Consider the following 24399-nt stretch of genomic DNA (forward strand, 5'->3'; position numbering starts at 1 on the left):
TTTTGAGAAATGTTTCCACAGACCAAATAATGACAAACTGGAGCACAACAAAAGAGGAAAACATTTTCTCTTCCTATGATGATACAGCACTAAAATTACACTTAACCCAGAACAGCTCAATGATAACAGCTGACAACAGCTCTGATGATAACACAGAAAAAGATAACACCTAACGCAATTTATTACGACAAATAAATAATTCATGCAGCTTTCAATTTTTCATTGAAAGGAAGCTTCTGGCTTGGCACTTGTGTAGCCCTGAAGCAGCACCTACCATAGTGCAGGTTCTCAGGTCCCTTCTGGGTGGCCAGATTGGGCTCGTTCTGCTGGCAGTAGAAGCGGAGCAGGCAGTGCTGATCGCAGAAATGCTTCATCTCGCCGCGCCACTGCACCTTCTCTTTCAGGGCTCCTTGCGACTTACAACAGTCACACCGTACAGCCTTAATGCAAAGGAAGATTTCACATTTTTAAATAGGCCTTGGGGAAAAATTATTGCTACATTTTAAAAGGCTACGTTTTTAAGAGTACTGAGGATTCAGTACCACTATACAGTTAAGTCTCACTCATGAACAACAGTTAAGCTCCCTTCCTTTTCAACTGTTTACTGGGGGTTAGCACCCAGAATAAATCTGCTTTGCTTTAGTAATTTGTCAGATTTGTCACTACGTAAAAAGAAAAAAAAATTGCTCACTTCTAAAGAGTCATCAAAAATGAATTTTGTGCATCAAATTTTAATTAATTTCATTGAAGCATTCTGCAAAACAAGAGCAGAAACTGTTAGGCTCCTTAATGACTCTATTGAACTGAGGACAAACACAAGCCATTTTTTCTACTTCCAAGATCTGGTAGGCTTTTTTTTGTTTGTTTTAAAAAAGTATCAGAATTTTTAAAAAGTCACCAAAAGAATAACTTCTCTAGGTATCAAATCAGCATAAATGTTCTTTATATTTCCATTATTTTAGTAGTTTGGCAACAATTTTAAATTCCAGTTCTTTGGTTCATCCAAGTTTCTCTATGATTTACAAACGAGAATTTCTCTCAAAAAAAGAGGGCTCCCCCAAAATTTAGTTAGCATGTAACTTGGAAACTCAAACATTTAAGTAATATATCTTTCATGAACCTGCATGTTAATTTAATGAGGCATCACTAAGCCAATGTTTTTCTCCAGAATAGATTCTACTGCATTTCACCTGCCACACTGTAAATTACTCTCTGAACAGTGGCAGCCTCAATTTCACATCTTCCAGTAAGCAAATAATTGTTTGCACTACAGCTTGCCTCAGTATTGTTTGCAACCTCTATCCTAAAGCAGACCTTAAAAAAGTAAAAACTTTAAAGATGCTCAGGAATCCAAAGCAAGTCAACCTAATAATAGAGCCAGGAGAGGAAGAGGGAAGTTATTATATATGCAACATAAAACATTAATACATAAAACCATACACAACATTGCAGTTATGCACGAGGCTCTGATGGCTTAAAAAAACAAAACGAAACAAAACAAAACGAAGTCCAACTGTAGTTTTTGTGACTCCAAAAAAGTATGAACAGGCCAATTAGTTCCAATTTTAAAAATAATTAAATGTTTTGTTTCTTCTCTGTATTTGAACAGTGTAATATCATCCCCTAGCAGTGTAAGAAATTGGGCTCTCAGTTGAAATTTTCAAGTATTTAAAGATGATACATAGAGAGGCTCTTTTCTAACAGTATAACCAGCTTAAATTGGGAGCAACTGAAGCTGCAGCTTCAAGATCACCTCACGCTAAGCATCAGGTGGCCCTGGAAGAGCAGGTACTTCTCTGTGCAGGTAGCAGCAGCAGTGCTTATGCACCTGTAGGGCACACAAGGTCAGAGGCCTTACAGCACTGCATCATCCCCATCCTCCCTCAATTTTTTTTTTATTTTGTCACTTGGACTTTTCACTGATGCTGATACACATTTCCTTCTGCAGATCACCTCAGCAGGACAAAAGAGCAAGTAAGCTTTATTCTTAGAAGGGAATGAGGAAAAAGATAAAATGTAGAAGTAGATAGAATATTGCCAAAATACTGTAGATTTAACCAGTTCAGGAAAGCTGTGAATTCACACCTTTAAGGCAGACGCAACTTCCAAAGCCACCAAAAGACTGAAATACCAGTAGGAAAAAAAAAGGTATAATTCACTCTAAATTTAAATCTCAAACCCACCTAACACTGATTAAGAATGACAGCTGACTCATGTACAGAAAAGCCCATCTATTCTGACCTGCTGCACGCTGCTTGACTATCAAAGCACCACTTTCTGCTCATTTTTCTCTCCTTCAAAGAAAGAAAAAAGGGTCAAATCTTGTCAAATCCAGCAACTACAGCCTTCCTACAGCAGGGCCTGTCGTGATAGGATAGGGAGAAATGGCTTAAAATTGGAGGGTCAGCTTAAGATTAGACAGAAAAAAAGGTCAACTAAGACTAGATAGAAGAAAGTAGTTTTTCAGAATGAGGGTGAAATACTGGAACATGTTACCCAGAGAGGTTATAGATAGGTAAACTTTTAAGGTCAGGTGGGATGGGACCCCAAGCAACCTGATCTCATTGAAGAAGTCCCTGCTCATTGCAGATGTGTTGGGACTACTAAGCCTCATAAAGGTCCCTTCCAACCCAACTATTCTGTGACTTTCTCATTCCTGCAACTGTTCTCTCCCTCCCCCGGTTTCCTTTTTCATTTTGAAAAAGTATATTATTGTCTCTCCTGGGCTTCTACTAAATTATTTAGGTAAAAAAAACCCCTGGTTTGCTTCTGCATGGAAATTACTATTCCTCAGGAAACCTGGGATTCTTTTATAGTGATGTTTCACTTCTCATCTCTACATTTACTACTCTTGAATTCTACTGCTTCCATAATTCTGTTTACAGTCAATGTTATACACTGTTCCATGCACTGAAGTTTCCTGTTGTCTGCTCACCCACTTCCCTGATCATCAAATTTATTGAAAGTGAAAATGAATTAAAGATTTTTGTGACAATTTATGATATTTCCTTCCTTCCCCTTTTTATTTGTTTTCACCTGGGATAGTGGCACTAAATACTAACTGAATCTCCAAAATACCTGCCTCAAGTCTGCTTATCTCTGTGTTCTAAAAAGCCCATCTCTGCTCGCTGTGCTTGCACCGCACAAGTCCTTTGCTACTCCTAACTGCTTTTTGGTACATTTCTTTTCCCATTACTTCAACATGTTCAAATGGGCATGGTGATTAGTATAAATCACTAATGTTTGCCCCAAATTTGGGTTAAAGAATAAAATTTGCATATGTGGGGCTTTTATTTACATTTTTAATCCCTCCATCACCTGTTCCTAAGGTTCTCCAATGGTGTGGACTGCTATTAACTTCATCTAATCTTAGCTGTCTATTCCAGCTTCAATTGCAGTAAATAGGAAGCAAAAGCTGTTCCCTGAGAGTGAGTGAGTATAAAAGAAGATCAGCTATTCGGGAAGAGTACTTACTGGAGGTTGAGATGTCTAACTAGAGAATGGCTGAATTCTGACAACAGAAATTCCACAAGGCTGTCTTGCTGTCTTTACCATTTTGATTAATGCTGGCTCCACTGTCAAATTTTACCACTGCTGAAAATCTCTGCTGAGCTCACCAGCCACAGTGACTTTTCTTTGCCTCAGTAGTTCCCCACCTCCTACTTCCTCTTTGCTGCAGACACCTGACCCCCATTGAATACTGAGCCATCACTGCACATGCTGAGTCTAATCAATTCTCCACTGTGGCCTCGCATGACCTGTGAGGCTCCAGTGGAGAACCAGACAGTACTTCAGCTGCACTACTGTCACCAATGTTTCTCAGTGTGTGTTTAAAGAAACAGATTTCTGTGCTGTTCTCAGAACTGTATACTCTTTTTCAAGGTAATTTCAATGTTCTAATATAACATCAAATGATTGAAACTGTCATCAAACATCAGGCTACCTAAAGATTTCTACTGACATTTCCCAGGCATTTTCTGGATTAGTATCCAAACCATTGCATGCAAGTTTACAGGAGGAGCTCTAAAAACTTAGGGAGCTAACCTCAAGACACCCACAATTTTGCCTTTTGTCTCAGAGGTGCATGGAACCCAAAGAGTAGAAATTTCCTCAGAACTTGGCACCAACTGCAGCTTTTGTCCAACAAATGATCAGGACTAAAACTATTCTTTTATATTTCACTGCCCCATATTAGGTTTAAAGGACTATTATCTAGGTTAGTCTAATGAACTTTTAATACTTCTAGAAAAGTTGTTGTGCTTCTACTATTGCTAACTTCTTTGGGCTTTCTGAGAAGAGAATTTTGGCATTCATGGAAGTGCTCCCACAATACTTGATTATTTTAAAAGGTTACAATGTTTTCCAGATAATACTACATGAGAAAGATGTGTCCATAAAAAAAGTAGACAAAGAAGATGGAGACAAACACTTGTTTAATGAACACAATGATGGTGTTAAAACATTACTGAGTTATTGCTACTTATTTCTCTTCATGTATACATTCATTGAAACGCCAAAATAACACTGGACATTGCATAAATGAGACAAAGCTCATACATATGTAACTACTCTTTTAAGAAGCTAACAGACAAAACAGCTAAAGTACAAATTCAGAGAATGGTCCTCATCTATTCTGTCTTCCCATGTTTTGATCATTGTCTATTTTGGCTACGTAAGAATACTGAGTTAACAATGCACTACCAGATCTAAGGTATCTGGAGTGACTTCTGTAAAGTGGGAGAAGTTATCAGCAAGAATGTAAAGAAATAAAAAAGAGAATTTTAGCAAAAGACACAATTTCCCAAAACCTATTATATGTCCTTCCCATGTAATAAATCTCAAGCTTTTTTAACCAAAATTCAATTGCATTAAGGCTTTAAGAAGTACTTGAAAAAAATTACAATTAACAATTCTTCATTGGAATCCTAGTTACACTAGCAATTGTAACATTCAAAAACTAAAAGTATCTAACACATCAACATTATCAAGTATCAAAAGTTACCAGCAAATCTGTTTAAATTGCCTTTTTATGACATCAGATCTAACTTTGCTGTGACACAGTACCAACAGCATTTATGCAGACTTCATGGGCCAGTTATTACCTTATCCCATGAATCAGGATAATATGAAGCCCAAGTTTTCAAGTGGTTCTCAAAGCTGAATCACAGCACAAGCTTCCACAGAAGCTTAGGTACATTAAGAGGGTTGGTATGCACACCTCCAGACTATATTCTTTGCTGAATCATCAAAAGATTTCTAAAGCACACCAGAGATTTAAGTTCTCTACCAGAAGGCACTTTTTTCAGAGGGATAAATTTAATCTCACACCCCATGTTTTAAGGCATACAGATAGATTAAATATGACTGTATGAAGTTAATATTTTAGTTAAGAACTTGGCAGCCAAGCTCTGTCACCCTATTTTCATGTGAGACAAAAGAAACACATTGTTGTCTTCAGAAGTTTTCTTTTAGGAATGTCTAACAAGACCCTACATACATTACTCAAAATAAAGAATTTACAGTGTGTGGCTGTAACATTTCTGGAACCAGACATTCCAAAATATCAGATGTATCTTCATATTCAGTTCTTTTATGGTAGGTAGATCATCTTGAATTACAGGACTTGTATCTAGCCCTCTAACATTTCAAGTTTGTTACTGCCTTCCAGGCTGTGTGCAGAGTTTTGGTACGGTGATGAATTTTGTACTGTCTTTTTAGCAATTGCATCCACAATGTAGGTCTTGTTTTGAAATTATCAGTGTAGCCTTCCAGGACGTTCACACCAGAGATCAAATATTTTATCCATGGCACTAATCGCAGGTTAAACCCAGTCCAATTTCATATTTTCCTTTCAAAAAATGTAAACAAAAAAACTCTTATTGTGAAGTCTTTGCTGGTGCTTCACAAGGCAGTTAAGCTTCCAGAGACTTAGAAATAGATGCTATCTGTTTGATTTAAACTGTTATTAGAAATCCATTTGGTCTTGCTTTTTCCTTTGGCATCCTTTCCACTGCGAAATACTGAACAATCAAAGCCTCTGCAGTTCAAACTGTGGGAGAAGGGAAAAGGCAAAAAAGGAGGCAAAAACAGGAACAAGAAAAACTCTGCTAATATCAGTGAACTCAAGGTATCCAGCTGCTACTAACAGCGTTTTCAACATTCTGAATACACATTAAAGAAGTTTTGACAAGAAAAATGTGGTATTAACAGAGAAAAAATTGGAATTGTAAAGTAACAATACACATACTAATTTTTTGGTTTTCTGTAACTCAAGACTTCCTTGCCAAACGAATCAATAAAATCAGATTATAGAAATGCTGCTCTAAGATCTACAAAAAATGAAATTATGAAATTAATACATTTGCTTATTCTATAGCAAATGCTTTGCTGAAGTAAGCCATATTTGCTGCACAGTCCTTGAGATATCCTCACATGTGCATTTTTGGTTTTTTTAATTGTGGAGCTCTCGTCAAAAATTCTGAGTTACTTGCCTTGTAGTACCAGTCCTGAAATTTTTTACAGCACTCTTCACTGCAGAAATCTCTCACTACACCATCAAGCTCCTTAGTTGCTCCCTTTTTGCACAGCTGTGAGCAGTAATTACAAGTAACACATCTCAGTCCTAACCGTCTTGCAAAGTCTTGTTTATATAGCAGCTTGCAGCCTGGAAACAGATTTTAAACATTAGGAACAAAGTAACTTTTACAGAGAGATATCACAGTTAAGAGCTAAATATTGAAAATTAAATGAATTCAACGACAGCTAACAACTGGGGCTTCAGACAAATTCAGGTTGCACAGTAAGACTATATTTCAAGACATTTTTTACCCAAATACCTTTTCTACACAACTCTATGGTTTCCTGTGATGCCTGCATCTTTTTCAAAACCCTATGCTGATTTTTTTCTATCAAATTCCTGAATAAAAAGTCAGGAAAAAAAATACATCATTTTCTTTTAATATAGACCCATGCAAAAGTATTGACTTGGAGTTACATTGCTTAGTTACACATCCTCAAAATGCTAGAGATCCAGACAATGCTATCTACTAAAGAAATACCTATCTTCATGGATCAACTAACATTTTATTACTACCTTTATTTATATTAATACAACAAACCACTTAAAAAACCTCATTAATATTTAAGAACACTAATATGTACAAGATGACCTCAGAACTGAGGGATTTCTTAAAATATGTAACAGTAAGCAAGCAATGGTCAGTAGTGAGAGTTATGCAATGACAGGAAATTACACATGAAATCTGAGAAGAGTTTATATACAATTAATATTTTAATTTTTTTTTCCACATTGGGGTCGGGTGGAGATGCTGGTTATTTTGGTTTTGGTTGGTTGTTTTGTGTTGGTTTGGCTTTTGCTGGGGTTTTTTTGGTGGGTTTTTTGGTTTTTTTTCCATTTACTATGCAGTCATACTTTAAAGGTTGCAATAACGACAGCTATAGTCTTCCATAATCTGATCCTCCCTCAAGCAAATTAGAAAAACATTCTACCATATTAAATGCATTAAAAGACAAATACCGTAGCTATTATACAGGCTATTTTTAGAATATATTGTATTTAAATGACCTCAAATCCAGCACCTATTCAGCTGATGCCTAAATAATATACTGTATACCTCTGTAATTGTTCTAATTTTACAGGAGAGAACAGACTGAGAAGATGAAGTAACTCTCTGTATCAAACACTGGAGGGACAAGATAACATTTACATAGACCTTTAATCTAAGGAACTGCACCTGGTTTTATGATCTGCCAAATATCACAGCACCACCAAAGATGAGAACTCAAGTCTTCCAAGTGTCCACTCTGCTAGGATGTACATATAATCTAACAGATGCTGACTTCTGTACTTGTGGTAAGTTATGAAACTCAGTATGTAAGATACATGCTGTACTTCCTCTGCCATACAGAATATTAAAATACTATAATGTATTCAGTAATTTCAATTATGTGACTTCTGCTGTTGTCTATTAGGGCAGAACTAATACGTGTCAAACTGAGATACTATTTTTAGATCACTAAAAGCACAAGAATGCAAATGGAAGATGCAGCAAACTGAATCTTCCAAAAACAAAAGGTTATTGAGGAACTTAAACTTGTAATGAAACAAGCTTTGCTAACTAATTAAATTTGCTAGTAATGTCAAAACAAGACATTTATAGAATATTGTACAAATAAGACACTATAGGTAATTTGGTTTAAAGTGGTTTTGTTTGGGTTGTTATTTTTGTTTGTTCTTTGGGTTTTTTCTTTTAAGTTCTTCAACAACAGAATAAAAAAATTACTAGCACAGATGGAAAGTGCCATATCCAGAAACCATCCTTAGAGTGCAAATGATTTGGACTTTTAAATATATTGCTTTGAAGGAAATAACAATCCTAAAGATAGCAGTGTGTGTAAGCTATTAGTTAAAAGTACCAATTAAAAGCAGAATTTCTTGCCAGTATTTTTTCCTGCTGGCTGTATCTCTCATTATTACATGGAGCATCATATTCTTTCCACCTCTTTAGAATTCCAGAGATATCTTAGCATCACAATGTATCCTCCTCTTCAGTGGTCTCTTAGAAGAGACACCCAATGCTGCATCACACTTTCAAAACTACAGACTTAGTAACACTCTTCTACTACCAACCAGGCAACCTATGTCCATCTGGCTAAATAATTTTCAAAAAGGAATGGAAAAAATAAACACTTTCTTGGCTGCTGAACTACAGAAAGTAAAGTCAAAGATGATGTGGCTATTTTATTTTAAAAAGTTATCAGGTAAGAAATGTTCCACTCTAAAGTCAAACATCTTCCACATCTCTGTGACTCACGGAAAATTATCAGTGAACATTAAGTAAGGAAAAAAGTCAAACATTCCAGCCCTTAAGACCTAAATGCCTGGAAAACATGGGGTTTTTTTATAGATTGCTGACTGCAGGGCTTCTTGCTGAAGGAGGTCTCTACAGAAGATAAAAAACCCTTTTTTATAAAACTCTGGATGTTGACAGTAGATTCTTAGAATCCTGAAACTTGCTAAAGTAGAATCTTTACAAAGTCTTTCTTTTGCAACATCATGAGCAAAATTCTACAGATTTGCCTGAAACTCTTCTATGTGTTTATAATAGGTAACTTAATCTATGGGGCCAGGGAAATACTGGTTTAGCTTCAAGATCTTGTGACTTCAAAGAAAGAGAAACTGAAATGCCTTTCTTAGGTCCTTGGTAGTCTGCAGTCCAGTATATACATTTTTATTACAATGCTACGGTTTCGGCTGAAAGAGCAAGACTGTTTGTATGGATAAAAGTATTTGACTTTGGCAAAACAGATTCTAAGCTCCAACAATTTGGTCTTCTCTTGCACAAGAGAAATTCTGAATCAACATAGCAGTAATACCCATGCTGGCCTTATAGATGTGACCATGAAGTTGGCTTTGATTTACAGCACACTGTGAACGAGCAATGCAAAAAGCACTGAATGTTTGACCTCTGTAATATAAACACTAAAATCCTGAGGGGTTGTTCAGCCTAACTCCCCTGGGGACTTCAGGTTCATGACTATAAGCACTGCCTAAAACAGACAGCTGACAGTCCCAACATTTTGAACAAAGAAATCTGAGTAAAATCCTAAGTTCCTCAAGATTTCTGCTACAACACCAGACCCACAAGTTACAGTGTGATGAGATAAAAACCTCTACTGCTTTAAAGTGCCTTGGAGAGAAAACAGCTCTTACTTTCAAAGAAATTATAAGCACAGGTCATCTGGCTCAAGCTACACCAGCCATTAATTACAGTCATTATTAAAGCTCTAACACCATCCCACAAGCTGTCTCAGAAAGATCGCTAAGGACCATTTGCAGAAGTATCTCCAACTCAAAATCTGAAGCAAACAAAAACCAAGTAGGTGAGTATTTGCTAACTTAACTTATCTTTAATTAAGCTATTAGAATTCTGGCTTCCAAGCAAAACCCAACACAAAACCTATCTCTTAAGAGCCCTGAATTTTGCTTCCCCATATAAATGGTAGAAAAAGAAATGATCTGAACACATACAAGAGAAGAGTGGTGACAGGACAGCACCCAGGCAGTTCCTCAAAACCTTCACCTCAGGGAAGTTCCAGGTTAAGAGAGCTTCCTTTCTCTTGGCAGATGCAAGATCTCTGCCAGGTTCAGCCCTGCACAGTTGCCCACAGCAGAAAACCCTGCTTCACTTGACTGACTGCAGACTCAGTGCAAGTAAGCTACTAAGAACATGGTCTTACTCTACCAGCAGCACCTACCTGAATTACAGGTAGTTCAGTACATTTCTACATCAAGTAGCTGTGTAAAAAGGAATGCTGAACCAGAAATAATCCTGAGTCCTCAACACCAGTCCCTTTTTACCACAGGGACTAATATATTTTATAAAAAGTACTTGTTCCATCCTAAAATAATTGGGTTTTTACCTCTGAAATCCTGTCCTTACTAAACTACCTTTGTCCTTCAAGTAATATTCAAAACTTGCTTTTCTCTCATCTCGTAATAACTTCAACTGTTACCTGTTCTAGAGAAGAATAACAACCTGCCTTTAGCATCACAAGCTATGTGAGGGAAGATTTCTGGAACAGTGTTCCATCCAGATTTTTCTGCTCCATCTCCCTCAGTACTGATTTGAATGCAAAACCTCTTCCATACCCATACTGCTATCACCTGCTGTCTCTGGATTCATAACAAACATTATTTTTAGGAAAACAGATGCAATGTATCCAAATTCTGGGTCCTGCTTGGATTACAGTTAAAGTAGACCCTACCCTCTTCTGTGAGATGAGAAGTTGTGTATACCCCCTTCCTTCCTTGTCTTCACCTCAGGAACCTTTTATTATTATTTAATCCAACCTTCATACAACTTCAGTTTATCCTAGTATTTCCTGATATTAGATACTATCTCCTTTCATTCTCCTCCCTCCTACTCCAATCCAGTTACTCATGTTTTGCTTATTCTTAAATCTTTTCAGGTTGATAATTCTTTCACATTAGTAAGAAGCATCTTTATAAGCTTTCTTCTCCTTGTGCTCATAATCTCAGCACACTAAATTGCATCACCCCTTATCTACACCACTGAATGCTGTCTTTGCTCTAAGAACTCCATCAAACCTCTTTAAAAAAAGACACAACAGTGGAATTAACACTGAAGAATGGAAATCTAGGAAGGACCGCTCTTGTCGAACAATGCACAGGATTTCACTTGATTCTCTTTACCATGTTACAAATTATCTCTCCACAAAGAAAAACAAAAATTTCAAGACTCAGTACATGTACAGAAATTTTAAATTATATTACTTGAACGCTATCAATGTTCTCCCTCTAGAAAGGGAATGGAAGATAAACAGTCTCTTCCAAAGCATAGTTATACCTTTCCATTTCTCAGCTACAAGAACACTGTAAGAAATATCAAAATCCAGGTTAACAAGTTAAAACTGTCTAGTAATTTCAGAAGAGATACATCCAAGAAGCACTAACTGGAAACTACATCTACACTGAGACTCCTCCACAAGTGGAATACCACAAGAACCAATTGTCCAGCACTTCCATGTGTGTTTATCTAGGAGGTGCAGAACTTTGCTTTCCTTCAGCATAACCAAAAGCCTTCACTTGGAGCTTCTGTAGCAAGGGAGCCTGTTAAATATCTCCTAAGGGACTTGTCAGTATTGAATATGCTGTCCCTTTTACCTTAATTCATTTCTATAAGTAAAAAATATTATTTTAGCTTTTACAGTAACAAAATTTGTTTGGAACAGTCATCTGTGGCTCAAAGATTTAAAACCAGACTACTTAATCAGATGACAAGGCCTGAACAGTCATGGCCACAACCATGGCCTCTGTGCCATCAGAGTCCCCTGGAGAACACTGCCATGGCTCAACGAGATGCCAGGAATGTCTCATTCTAACTTCTGTCCGTAGCAGACTAAGGACGTCAGAGTGTCTCAGAATAGCCCAGGCACCTCTAAATACCTCCAACATTCACTTCCACTTTTCTACTAACCCAGTTTGTAGGAAAGGAATATCCTCCTGCAGTAACAACATGACTCCTGCAATTGTGAACAAGTATTTTTACTGATCATGCATTTTGCAGTATTTAAGATGTGTTCTGCTTTTCACTTGCCCCTTTTGCCAGGATATCCCAACTCAGCACCAAATAAAGCTTTAAATGAAAGCCATAAGGAAACTGACATTTAGAATTATGAATGTTAGAATTTATCTCAAGAGGAACACTGCCAGAAGAAGTGGTCACGAGCAAAATCAAACTAGGCACGTAGCAAGATCAAATTACTTCAACATGGCAGGTCTCCATCAAGAGCTGTTGAAAGGGACATACCAGCTCTGTGAAGCACAAATCCTAGGGTGTGTAAAAGGGTGATTTCATACTGTCTTCAAAAATTTCTGTACATGAGCCCAAATTCTGTACATTTTATTTTCAAAAGTATCGGTGCCTCTAAAAAAGATAGTTGCTAATGTAAACTATTAAAAAAGCTGTGTGTGAACAGTTTCTGTAGCTCTCACTTTAAAAAATAATGAGACCAAAAATCAGGAACGAAGAGATACTTAAAGGGTTGATGGCAACTCCCTTTATCTAGGGGGACACAGCAGCTCAGTATGGCAGGGACAGTGCACCAACTCTTCCTCAGCCCATCCACCACAGAAGCCCAGCAACTCTAACTAAGTCTCAGCAACACCTCATATCACACATCAGCTTCTACATAATTTTTTGCTGTTTCTAATAACAACAAGAATTGCTATAAATATCAGGTAGTAGCCTAATTGATTATGAATCACTGGAATGTAAGCACCTCTACAAAACTTAACATATCTGTGTTTAGGCTATCTCAGTATCTGTAGTATTTTCATATAAATCTAAAAATTAATCAGCTTATCATTTAATAGTATACTTTCACAAACAGTCCACTGTGCAGTACTGGTTGGGAAAATCCCACTCTAAAATCTACAATGCTTTAACAGAACCTTTCCTAGAAGAAGGTAAAACTACTTAATTTCCTGAATTTATTTTTCCACTTGTCGACTCTACAGTATTTTAAGAGGTTATCTCTACTTAGATGAAACATCAGAGATGTTTTCAGAGAAAACTCAATGCCTGCATTGAGTTTCATTTGTAGAAACCATAATTCCCAGATATTTACTAGCAGGCTATCAGGATGATAGTACAGTTGCTAGTTGCTGTCTTTTATCTGTATTATCCATCTGAAAAGAATTCCCAAGCATGAGATAACTGAGCTACTCCAACAGCCTAATGACATTCTCCCTCCTAGAAGAAGACAACCAGATATGTATCAGTGTTATTAAAATTTGCATTATAAAATTATTAAGCCTGTGTTGTTTAAGTCATAGCACTTAGTTCCACTAGAAAGATGAATTAAATAAGTCTACAAATAAAATAAAATTATGGTGATACTCATCATAAAATAGTTTCATTGCTGGATTGCCAAAGACTGGTTTGTTCTCCCAGACTCAGAAGGAATATGTATTACAAAAACAAACAAAAAAAAAAACCACTTCCAAAATATCCAAAACCCAGTAATTTGAAGATTTCCTCAGGATTAAAAACTTGTACAGCCTATCCTCAACTGTCACTCATGTAACTACATACATAAAAATCCACAAGCTACTTCTTACTTTAGCATACATAATACATATCTTATTTAATTTAGACATAGATATTTTGGAATGCAGCATTCTAGTGGCAAAACACCAGGACAGCCTCAGCACCAGTGGAACAGATTAAACTCTTTCATCTACTCTGTTGAGGTTGTTCAATCTCCACATAGCATCCAATTTTTGGACAAAAACAGAAAAAAGCATCCTATACTCCATGAAGGAAATTAATACCCATCTTCAGCACAAAACCTACATCAGTTCTAATCACACCTTATTATAATGGAGGTTTCAGCTACCTTTTGCACATGTTTTGAAGTGTCTCAAGAGAAACATATAAAGAAACAGAGCTAGAATAAAACCCCACAGAAATACTGATCCAAGAGACTTTAATGTGGGTGCCAGGGTTTGTATGCAAATATATATATGAATATGCATGTGTGAAAAAACCCTTCAGGTATGAAGAATGGGAGCAATGACAACATCTTCAGTGCTCCAGCTGGGCAGCTGTAAGCAGTCAAGGGATATTTGTGGTTGATCTTATATATGCTTTCCCATCAGTTTGCAAAAAATGAACAAGTAAGCACACTTGCAGAAATTTCAACATGTGTTTAACTTCTGATTTTGTCTAGGAGCCTTTTATAAACACTCCCCTGAAAATTCACCACATTTCCCCTTGAGGGTTCAATTTTTTCCAAAAATGCCAGCAACTTTTGTGACTGAGTACCTCTGGCTATTCCTTCTCGAACTGTGATACATTGTCTTCTGATGAAGAATAACTGCATGCTCAAAAAACTAATCTGTGTTGGTGAAGTTCCTTGAACAATGTGCAATATCAAAACTGGGATGACCTCCACATCCAAAAAACATTTGGTACTTGTACTGGTTTTGTTATCTTACAAACAGCTGGACATATATCTGGAAAAATACTTGAAATTAAGGACAAACCAGTGATATTTAGGTGCCTGGAAAAGGGGAGGGGAAATCTATCACATCTGAAAATGGAACTTCTATTTGTTGACCTCCAAAAGTCCATCAAAAGTCCTGGCCCTGTCCTTCCCACATCAGATCTAGGCACTATTCATTCTTGGATTGTGCTATTTCTGTAGCCATTGATGACAACTGATGGTTTTCCTTCAGAATAAGTGGTCATTGGTTTATTTGCAAGAGGAACACAAGCTCTTTGTCATATGCATCACAAAGTAGACCTCAGCTACAGCTGGCAGGTATACACTGTATTTATTCAAGTTATGATCTACTTAATGGTGCTTTTGACTATGCTCTCTCTATTACTCAGTGGTTCAGCAGCAAGCTGATAAACTTTGTCTATTTGGTAACATTTTGCACATTCACCCTCATAAATATAGTATTGACCCTTCAGCTGGCAGTCCAGCACCTGCAAACTCAAGACCCACACTAATACACCTGGCAACAGATTCCCCCACTCAGTATCTCTATTTAAACAGGAGAGACTATTTTTATATCTTTTCCTCCTCAAATTTTCCAATAGGAAACACAAGTCCTCACTTACTTCAAGCATCCTCATAGAGAAGTAGTAATGGCATAGGTGGCATTATGAATCCTACTCATTTCATTGTGACAGCCCCCCAGCTTTAAAATGAGGGAGTCATAAATATTCACAGTAATAGAAGCACATATTTTTATCTCCAGAAAAGTATCTTGCTCTTGTTTGAATGTATTCTGTGGAATTGTTTCATTCACAGGAACAATTTCTAGCTAGAGGTTGCTGAGCAATACATTGATACACTGTAAGGCTGGGCCTTCATGTGTTTTTTACTCTCCAGCTATCACTTTCCGGTCTAGAACAACACACTCCATTCTTCAGAAACAGAAGACTGCAGAGTCCTGAGCTGTAAGGGAACGGCATGGAGGGAAGACTGCCTTAAGCCCTGCATTCCAACCCTCTCCAGCTTAACAGGATCCTCCTACAAGTAAACTCCCATATCTACTATTTAATCTGCCTGCAAGTAGGAATCTTCCACAGAGGTCTTTTCAAATTACATTGGAAGTGTTGTTGTTATAACTAAAGAAAAAATATTCACCATATTTGTCAATAATAGGTCATCCAAACTTGTAGTTAAACTTCTAAGATGATCATGATTAAATACCAGTATCAAAGGAGAGCTCACCAGAAGTGGAACGGATAGGTCCTTGTTGAAAATCTATTTTTCTATTTCTATTAAAACCATGCTTTAATGCAACTTAAAAGAGACCTAGGCCCATGGAGTTCCTTTTTAGTTTGTTTACTTTTTGAAAATTCAAGTAATTAGTCAAGCAAATTGTAGTGACAGTAATCAACATACAGCAACAGGCATCATTCAAGTTATTGCTTAAGTACCCATTCTAAGCCAACATAGAACTTACACTGTTATACTTAATTTAGAAACTGCTAATCAAAGAGAAAGCTTGGTGTTCATCAGTGCAGTTAATGTTGTATTATGCACTACTGCATACATTTTAAAAAAAGAATGTGTAATTTTTTGTGCATATGTACGTAAGCAATGTGCATAAAGGTGTATGTATTTATAAATACACACACACTGAAGAGTGTTACCCTTAACCTAGACTAAGTGGTGAAAAGCTCTAAAGGCAGCTCAGATAAATTAAAAAGTACCTGCACTAACAATACCAGGTACAGTCACTTCAATAATAGTAATGAAGAGACTCCTAGTTTAGCCTCAAGTACAACAGAATGAGTTGTAACCTTGAATCTTAACATATAAACAAAGTAAGTAAACTGCAGTAGAACAACAACCAATACCTCAGGAAAAAAACCAAATACATACATACCTTCACTGCAAAAGGGTCTTTTGATACCAGAGAAATTCACTGTTTCATGGAGCGTTTTCTCTTCCTGACAGTATTCACAGTATGTAACTATGCAGTGCAGTTTCTTGTAATCATCAGAACATGCTCTGCTGCAGAACTGATACACTTTGTTCTAAATGCAAAGTTGCAAAGCATCATGAATAAGGTTAATGGATAAAATCTTAAGCTCTAACTAGTGCACCTTGAAATAATAGTTGCCATTAAGACAACTTACAAAGTAAACTGAAGTTCAAACACAAAATTAGAGTATGACTTCTAATGCTAAAAATTTACAAATCCCAATTAAGCTCACAGTGCTACAAATACTCATAATTTCACATGAAAACACTGAACAGAAAATATGCCACTCAATCTTGGCATATCCTCTTTAGATGCTTCTCTCCATTCATAAAGAAGTGTAATAATGGTATTTAATATCTACAACAACTGAAGATGAAAGCAGATTCCAGACCTACAGCTGATCTGAGAAAAATACATTTTTTAAAATTACACAGATACTATTTATGAACAAAGACTTCTGCTTTTATCCATACTGAAATTAAATTATATTCTACAGAACCAGACAGATTTTAACTGAGCTTTTTAAAAGAAACTTCAATACTTTACAAAATAGCTAGAAAAACTGTAATAAAGTTCTAAGTTTAAACTTTTAAACGCATTATCATTCCAAGAAAACACCAACATCCCCCTCTTACCTCCCATTCCAGTACTTCTGGCTTTGAACAGAAAGAACTTTTGCAATAATTACATTTCAACTGAATATCACTGGGAGAGACAAACTGACCATTTGTTGAAGACTGAACACTGAGAGTCTGAAATACATAAATATATATACATACATCACTAAAAAAGCAAAGTTACTTTTAAAACATGGGGTTTTTTTCAATTAAGCTTACTGAGTTTGAGAATTCAGGAGTTTATAAATAAACTCAAGGACATTTCTGGCAAAAGCACAGCAGGTTGGTTCTTTACCCTAATTCCTTTTCCCTTGTCATCTCAGGTTTTTCAATTTTGAATCTTTACCCTTACTGCCATCATAATTACTTTAAGTCATATTTTTTTACCTTACCTTTCTTATGCCTTTTGTTTAACACATTTTTGGTAAAAATAAACAAAAAATATCCCCAAATGGAATGCTTTTGTTAATCACAAAACATATTTTCAGATAAAAACATTTCACAGCTTGTATTGTTTTGGTAACAGACAAAGACCAACAAACAAATGTTTTCAAAGCCAAACCTCACCAAGGCAGATTAGCAACATCTTAGGTAAGCATACCACTTGAAAATACAACTAATAAAGTAAAAGGCTTTCAGTGAGCAACCTCACATCTACTCAGATTAAAAAAAAACTAGCTAACAGTCCTAAGTAGCCTCAACCCCATGGCAGGAAGATGCAATTATTCACACAACCAGCCCCAAAACAATCCAGGGGTTTAAAACTGAGAAAAATACTAAAGATTGCATGTGTAGGTACGAGAACTTAATTCCGTAACTGAGAAATTTCTTTAGTGCATTTCTGCAGCAATCAGTAGATAAAAGAACTCAATTATACAGTACCTGTATCTTTCAGTATGTCTTATATGTGCCAACAGAATAGAATGTTTTTGCAAATTCTCTGATTAAGCAAGAACTATTGGTGTATTATAGATGTGATGTTCAAGACAAAGATCTGAATCAGCAGGAATCACAGACACTTGAAGAATCCAGGACAACCTTCTTATATCTGTCTTCTCAACAAACTTTCCCACACTATTTGCAACAGAACAAATTTTAAAGACAAATTCTATTCAGATAGATTGGTTACTACCTCTCCACTGTGTAACAGTCAAAATTCAAAACATTTCTGTTACAGGATACTTTTCTTCAGACTCTCATGTCAGTAAGGGTTCACCTACACTGAAAAATAAATTAAAACTATGTTGAGACTTATTGCTGATATAAACCCTGATCTATATGGGTACTGCTGAGTGCTAGAAGGCAGTACAAACAGTATCATTTTATGCAGATGCATTAATTCTGTGTCAAGAGTCTGCAGACATTAAATAGCCATGCATATTTCCCAATCACAGGCAGGACCTGAGACCCACCGGCCAGGCAGCAGAAAGATGACACCTTTACTCAATGGCCCATCAGCCTGTAACAACTATATATATATAAACTTCTACAACTTTTTTCTGATGCCTACACACAATATTTTCATATTTCTCCCATTATATCCAGCAAATGTTTCTGTGGCTCAGCAAGATTTGCTTCACTTTGGCTGCTCTAAATAGCTGAAGACTTGCAAAAACATGAGAGCCACAAAGGCATTTTTAACTGCAAGGTCCAACCTGTGCACTTCTGCATTTGCAGGTGTCCTCACTGAGCAAACACCATGCTTGACACATGCTGCTCTGTGCTTTATGGAAGCTCTAGAAGCTCTCATAGAAAATGAAAAGAACTCAAGAATACCCAGCATCTCCAGCTCAGGAATGAAGGAGATGTAAAGGACTAGCAGATGTGACAACTTGTACAGAAACACTGAAGACAGACCAGGAATGAAGATGAAATATACAAAATGGTCATCAAATGAAAAGCAATCCTTATCTTTCACATCTGTCACCTTTAAATATGGGACTCAAACACCCTATTGTAAGGGCTATAAGTCAAAACACAGTTTTCAGTTGTTTTCTGAGGTGTGCCACATTTACCTTCTTTTATTTCTTTCCATTACTGTTTACTGGGGTAGAAACTCAGACTCACAAAGTCTAGGGAGCTGATAATTAAAAAATAACAAAAAGCTAGAGAAGTGAGAACAACAAAGACTGAGACTATTTCAAATTAGTATTTGTTTTAAAGGAAACTTACACATAACTATAGATTAAACAAATATAAGTTACTAAACATTATTACTTCTTAAAAAAACCCCAAAATCAATTCTTTTTATCATGAGGTCGTCTGGTTAATTAAATATCTTTCCAGAAAAATCTGTAAAGAACTGAATTCACATTACTGAAAGCTCTAAACCAAGCAGAAGATGGTTTTTAAGTCAAGTTACTGAAAACATTGTTTTGTATGCCTCTTTAAAGTTTCAATTATTCTGCTTACAATTAAAGACTGCTTCTGGATTATATTTTGAGCCAAGATGACATGCATGTAGTATTTTCACCTTGCTTTACTTCTAACTTACAGGGTACTTAAAGTACCTTCAGGAATTATTTGGGAGCATAATTATACACAAGGAATAATAAAAGAAAAAAAGATGATAAATTCATTAAAATCTTTCACCAGTCACCCTGAACACAAGGTTTTATCTATGCTGTGTTGTATCAAAGACATCTTTGAAGTCATGTACCTACGTTTGTTCTTTTGAGAGCCTGTCCTGAATAACAAGAGCATGGTAAGTGCAAGCAAAGCAGAAAAAAAACATTGTAAAGCCCTCTTCAGCCTTCAATGCAACCAGCTCAAACTGCTCTAAGATGCCAGTTTAATGATGAACACTAGGCAGGCACAGCCCAGGACCTTCTGAGAAGGCCACCACAGCAGCACAGCTTCTGCCCTGCCCCTGCAGCTTATATGACAGAAGGTTATCCTTGCTCACAGCAACATTAAATCAAATTGTGGAAACATTTCTGTATGTAAGTGTACATGTGGAAGAGCTAGTAGGCAGCCAAAATGAGGTTAGATGTTTTTTCCAGCAGAGAAAAAAAGCCCAAAGCTTCGAAAGAATCAAGTTTTTCTTAATGCACATGAGACAAGCACTTGGAGAAATCTTCTACATGCTGTCATTCACTAGGACCGTTCCACAAGCAAAATCAATGGAAATAAACAAAATAGGGAAGGAAACAATTTTTTCCCTTGCACTCTATGCACACACAGACCATCCATCCTGGGCATGGAAGGCGTATTTTTATTATTATCAAATTTAGAACAGTATTTGTCTGTGTGCACACAAGTCTACAAGAGAGATGCAACATATATAGCCAAGAACACTTCCAGCACCATCACAATGGTGAAAGAGAACAGCATTAGTGAATAACCAGGGAGAGTAACCTGCTAAAAACTACTGTACTTGTAATTCTTACCCATACTGGTCCTACAGTTCTCCAGATACATCCATAAATTGGAAGCAAAATCCAAACTAACTAAAGCTTGAGCACAAATTTTGCAGACTTGTGCACAGATAGTTTGTACTGTCAGAGACTTACACAGCTGCTAACTCTGGGAAAACACTTGTGTTACTGCCTCCACATTCACAATAAATAATCAATAGTTTCTTTTCCCCTTAACAGCAAGATCTACAACTGACCCAGTAAAAGTACCAGTATCAATATTGGTTTAAAACAATACGCCTGGGAACAGTTCTGTCTTTAACTCTGCATTAACATCCTCCAAGACAGAGTGTGGAAGACAAGATTCAGTCCCACTGTTCTACCACCAACTACCAAACAAAAACACATAAAGCAGGCTGTTATCTCTCTTTTACTCTCTTTCTTACAAGACCAAATGCTCTTACAGGCTGCTCAAAGGAGAATGTAGATATGGACATAAACCGTACAACATGCAGCTCAGCTGAATCTTTCCAATATTTCAATCCATTAAAAGAACAACTAGCGAGAAACAAAAGGCTATTTGTAAGACACAATTATAATCAATCCTGCAGTTCTGTAAAACAAACTTACCCATTTATAAATCAAAAGGACTAAAACACTTGCAGAAGGGAAGAAACACAAGCCTGAGATAGCAATTACTCTGTTTTGTGAAGGATAACCCTTAAAGAAAAAAGTCTAGGAAGAGCAGACAAAGCAGGAAAAGAGGATGAATATCTGAAAACTAAAACAAGAGCTATCTCCATTAACATTGAAAAATACGGAGCACCATAGAAAATAGACCATTTTTTCAATTTAGGTTCAATACCTTACGTGTCACTTAGGTACAAGAGAAGCCTCAAGGGAACACTAACAGTTCAGTGCTCAGATTGTGCTATACTATCCTTTCCACCTAAATACTAAATGAACAGAACAAAGAAGCTGTTCTCATACATTCAACTCTAGCCTCATAGTGAATACATTTTGTTTTTCTACACAGTGACTATACAAAAGCTATGAAAAGTTAAAATCCACCAGTGGTGGAAACTGTAAGCAAGTGACAACCTACCCATTCTTGGTCTTTACTGAAAACTCACAGACTGCAAGGCTGCTTCAATTAAACTGCACCACAACCCTGACAGGAGATCTACATGCAGCACGGAGACTGCAATAGAAGCATGAGCATAAGGACTCAGGAAGACCACGAACCCACAGCCAGCATTAAATGATCTGGCAGTTCTATTCAATAATGTTGCTTAATGTTGACTTATGTGCAAACCCAAGAAGGCCCAGGTGGAATTTGTCATTCCCTGGCTGTATTTGTTCTGAGAGCTCTTGGGGATGCAACTGATTGTAAAATCACATACAATAAAACAGATGTTAGATGAGTTTGCACTAAGTATTACAGTCTGTCATTACATACTAACAATACACAGGTATTCTGTTAATCAGTTCCACCGATAGACACCTACCAAATTGGTTATGATGGAAACAAAGAACATGGCTACATGACAGAGGTCCTACCCAGGGTATATTAAAGAAGCAATTAAAAGACCAATTTGGTGTTGACAGAAAACATCAAAGTTCAATGACAAATGGGAAAACCCTGTGTGGGCGTAATTCTTCAACAACACATGAGGAAGCAATTATCAATTATCCTGTGAAAATCTGGGCAAAATGCTTTTACATACAAAAATTGAAACATATTCTTTTAAAATATCCTTTGATCACCAAGAGATTAATGGCTATGACACGTTTCACTTATGCTTTAACCTTGATTCATACTGAAAATATGACACTTTCAATAAGCAGAGCAGCCTCATCCAGAGTGCATGTCTTTAGCCTTGCAAACCCTAGTTTTGGCCCACAATTTTGTTATTGGGTTTAGTACAAAAAAGGCTAAATTTGTTGACCTTCAATGCAAAACAGCAAGGCTCACATCCATGAAGAGGCTAAGGTGGTAAAAGGAAGATGAGCAGTGATACAGCTTTGTGCTTTCTAACAATATAAAGCAGAAATTGGTAAGTTTTTATAAGCTTAAGACAGCAGCTAGTGTTATTATGAAACAGCCCTTTGATAAAAGAAAATGTTATGAGCCAGGAGCACCTGCTATGTTAATTGTAACTCTCAAGCATGTATACACAAGCAAGCTAGCTTAATATGCAAATACTTAACACCAACACAGGCACACAAATATTTAGGGAGGAAAAGATTTAACACAACAGCTAACCTGAAATTTAGCTACACAACTGGAACTGCAAAAGTTGTACAGTTTTCCATCAGGCATTGTGGCTTGATATTGAGGTAAAGAGTTTCGCTTACAAAAGTGGCAAATAATTTCCATACCTAAAAGAAAAACGCAGTTTACAAACAAAATAAACAAAAAATAATAGGAAAAAAGAAGAGTATTACAGGTGAGCCCTTTCTGGCTTTTCAATGCAGAAAACTAAGATAAGCATGTTTCCCAGTCAGATTCTACAAGTCACATAAAGCAAAAAAAAATTACAGAAGTTTGGATAAACACTTGCACTAAAGATCAGTACTAAATATGAAAACACCTTCTTCCATAAAATTCAGGGGAGCATTTTCAACTTCAAGTTGAGATCTGCTTTGCATACTGAAGAAAACATGTTTTGAATTATTTACTGGATCAAAAATTTTACCTAGAAAATATCTATATGCATTATAACTATCTCCCTTCTTATTCATCTCCTGCTTGACTGAAAAAAAAATCCAGGGTGGGATTAATATGAGAATTCAGAGAATATGAATTCATATGCAAAAAACCTGCACTATCATCCTGTGACACAGCGGAGCACATTATGCTTCAGCATTTTTTTCACAGGAAGCCTTAAGACAGTTGAAAATTCTTTCCAACATCACAAAAAAAAGCCCAGTGAGGAAAATTAATCCTCATGGGTTCATTTACTGGTGTTCAACAGAAGATGTTTTGGTTTTTTTTTAATGAAGTTAAAAACTATAAAGTCACGTCTGCAGAGACTTAAACTGTGAAACAAGCGCACCCACCCCCAGTGTTCAAATTTAAAAAAAGCCTACTCTTAGCAGTGATGAAAACCCATCATCCTTTTCACTTACTTTGTGATTTTGCATATTTTGATTTGTGTGTGTTCATGCATACAGTTGAGCAGTATGGCTCCATATATCCATTAGGTCCTATGCACTGAGTCATGTCAAAAAACCTGCACTGAGCTCTGCAGCCAGTACAAGATGTTAATTGGCCACATTTCTAAAACATAAAACAAAGCAAAACAATGCATTAGTTAAAACTATGCTTGGCTTTTAACTTAAATTACAGTCTAAAAACAAAAAACAAAATAAAACAAATTATAAGTTTTATTTCTGTCATCTGCTGTCTCATCAGATCCTTCCTATATTAATTCTCCTGATCATCCTCTCAAGAGCATTCAGCACTCAGGTTGTGTCTTTTACTCCTGGGAAAAAGCTAGCTAAAAATAACCTTCTGTGTAAAGACACACGCATATACATACACCCCCTTCAAAAAACCCAAACCAACCAAAACATCCCAATTCCATCCCAAATCCCACCATCTGCAAACTGAACTGTGGTAAGAGTGTTCAACAAGTTGTGCTGAGTTGAAGAGTTTGAAAGAACCCTATTCCTCTCTCCTTGTTGATGGGACAGTGGTTGTAAGGAAAGTAACAGGAATCTGGCATGGCTAATGTGATTCACAGGATGGGTAAGCTTAGAAAGGACTCCTTTTGGTCCAACCTCCCTGTTCAAGCAGGGTCTTCCTAGAGTACATGGCACAGGATTGCATCCCAGATGGTTCATGAATATCTCCAGTGAGGGAGAC

General features: G+C 36.6%; 1 protein-coding gene across 18 annotated transcripts in view; it reads right to left on the bottom strand.

Moving 5' to 3' along the window:
* The window catches only part of ZMYM2 (zinc finger MYM-type containing 2), an 87737-nt gene that overhangs the window by 19764 nt on the left and 43574 nt on the right, over positions 1-24399 (bottom strand). For 17 of the 18 annotated variants that reach the window (XM_030957299.1, XM_030957289.1, XM_030957280.1 and 14 more), the window contains 6 exons: positions 23661-23811; positions 22795-22910; positions 17191-17307; positions 16457-16607; positions 6492-6664; positions 275-440 (listed from right to left, as the gene is read on the bottom strand). In XM_030957299.1, the coding sequence (XP_030813159.1) occupies positions 275-440; positions 6492-6664; positions 16457-16607; positions 17191-17307; positions 22795-22910; positions 23661-23811 (874 nt within the window). The remainder of the gene's footprint in view (positions 1-274; positions 441-6491; positions 6665-16456; positions 16608-17190; positions 17308-22794; positions 22911-23660; positions 23812-24399) is intronic. The other variant, XM_030957332.1, reaches the window with a different exon arrangement.

This window comes from Camarhynchus parvulus, chromosome 1, assembly GCF_901933205.1.
Source record: "Camarhynchus parvulus chromosome 1, STF_HiC, whole genome shotgun sequence".
NCBI classification, from domain to species: domain Eukaryota; kingdom Metazoa; phylum Chordata; class Aves; order Passeriformes; family Thraupidae; genus Camarhynchus; species Camarhynchus parvulus.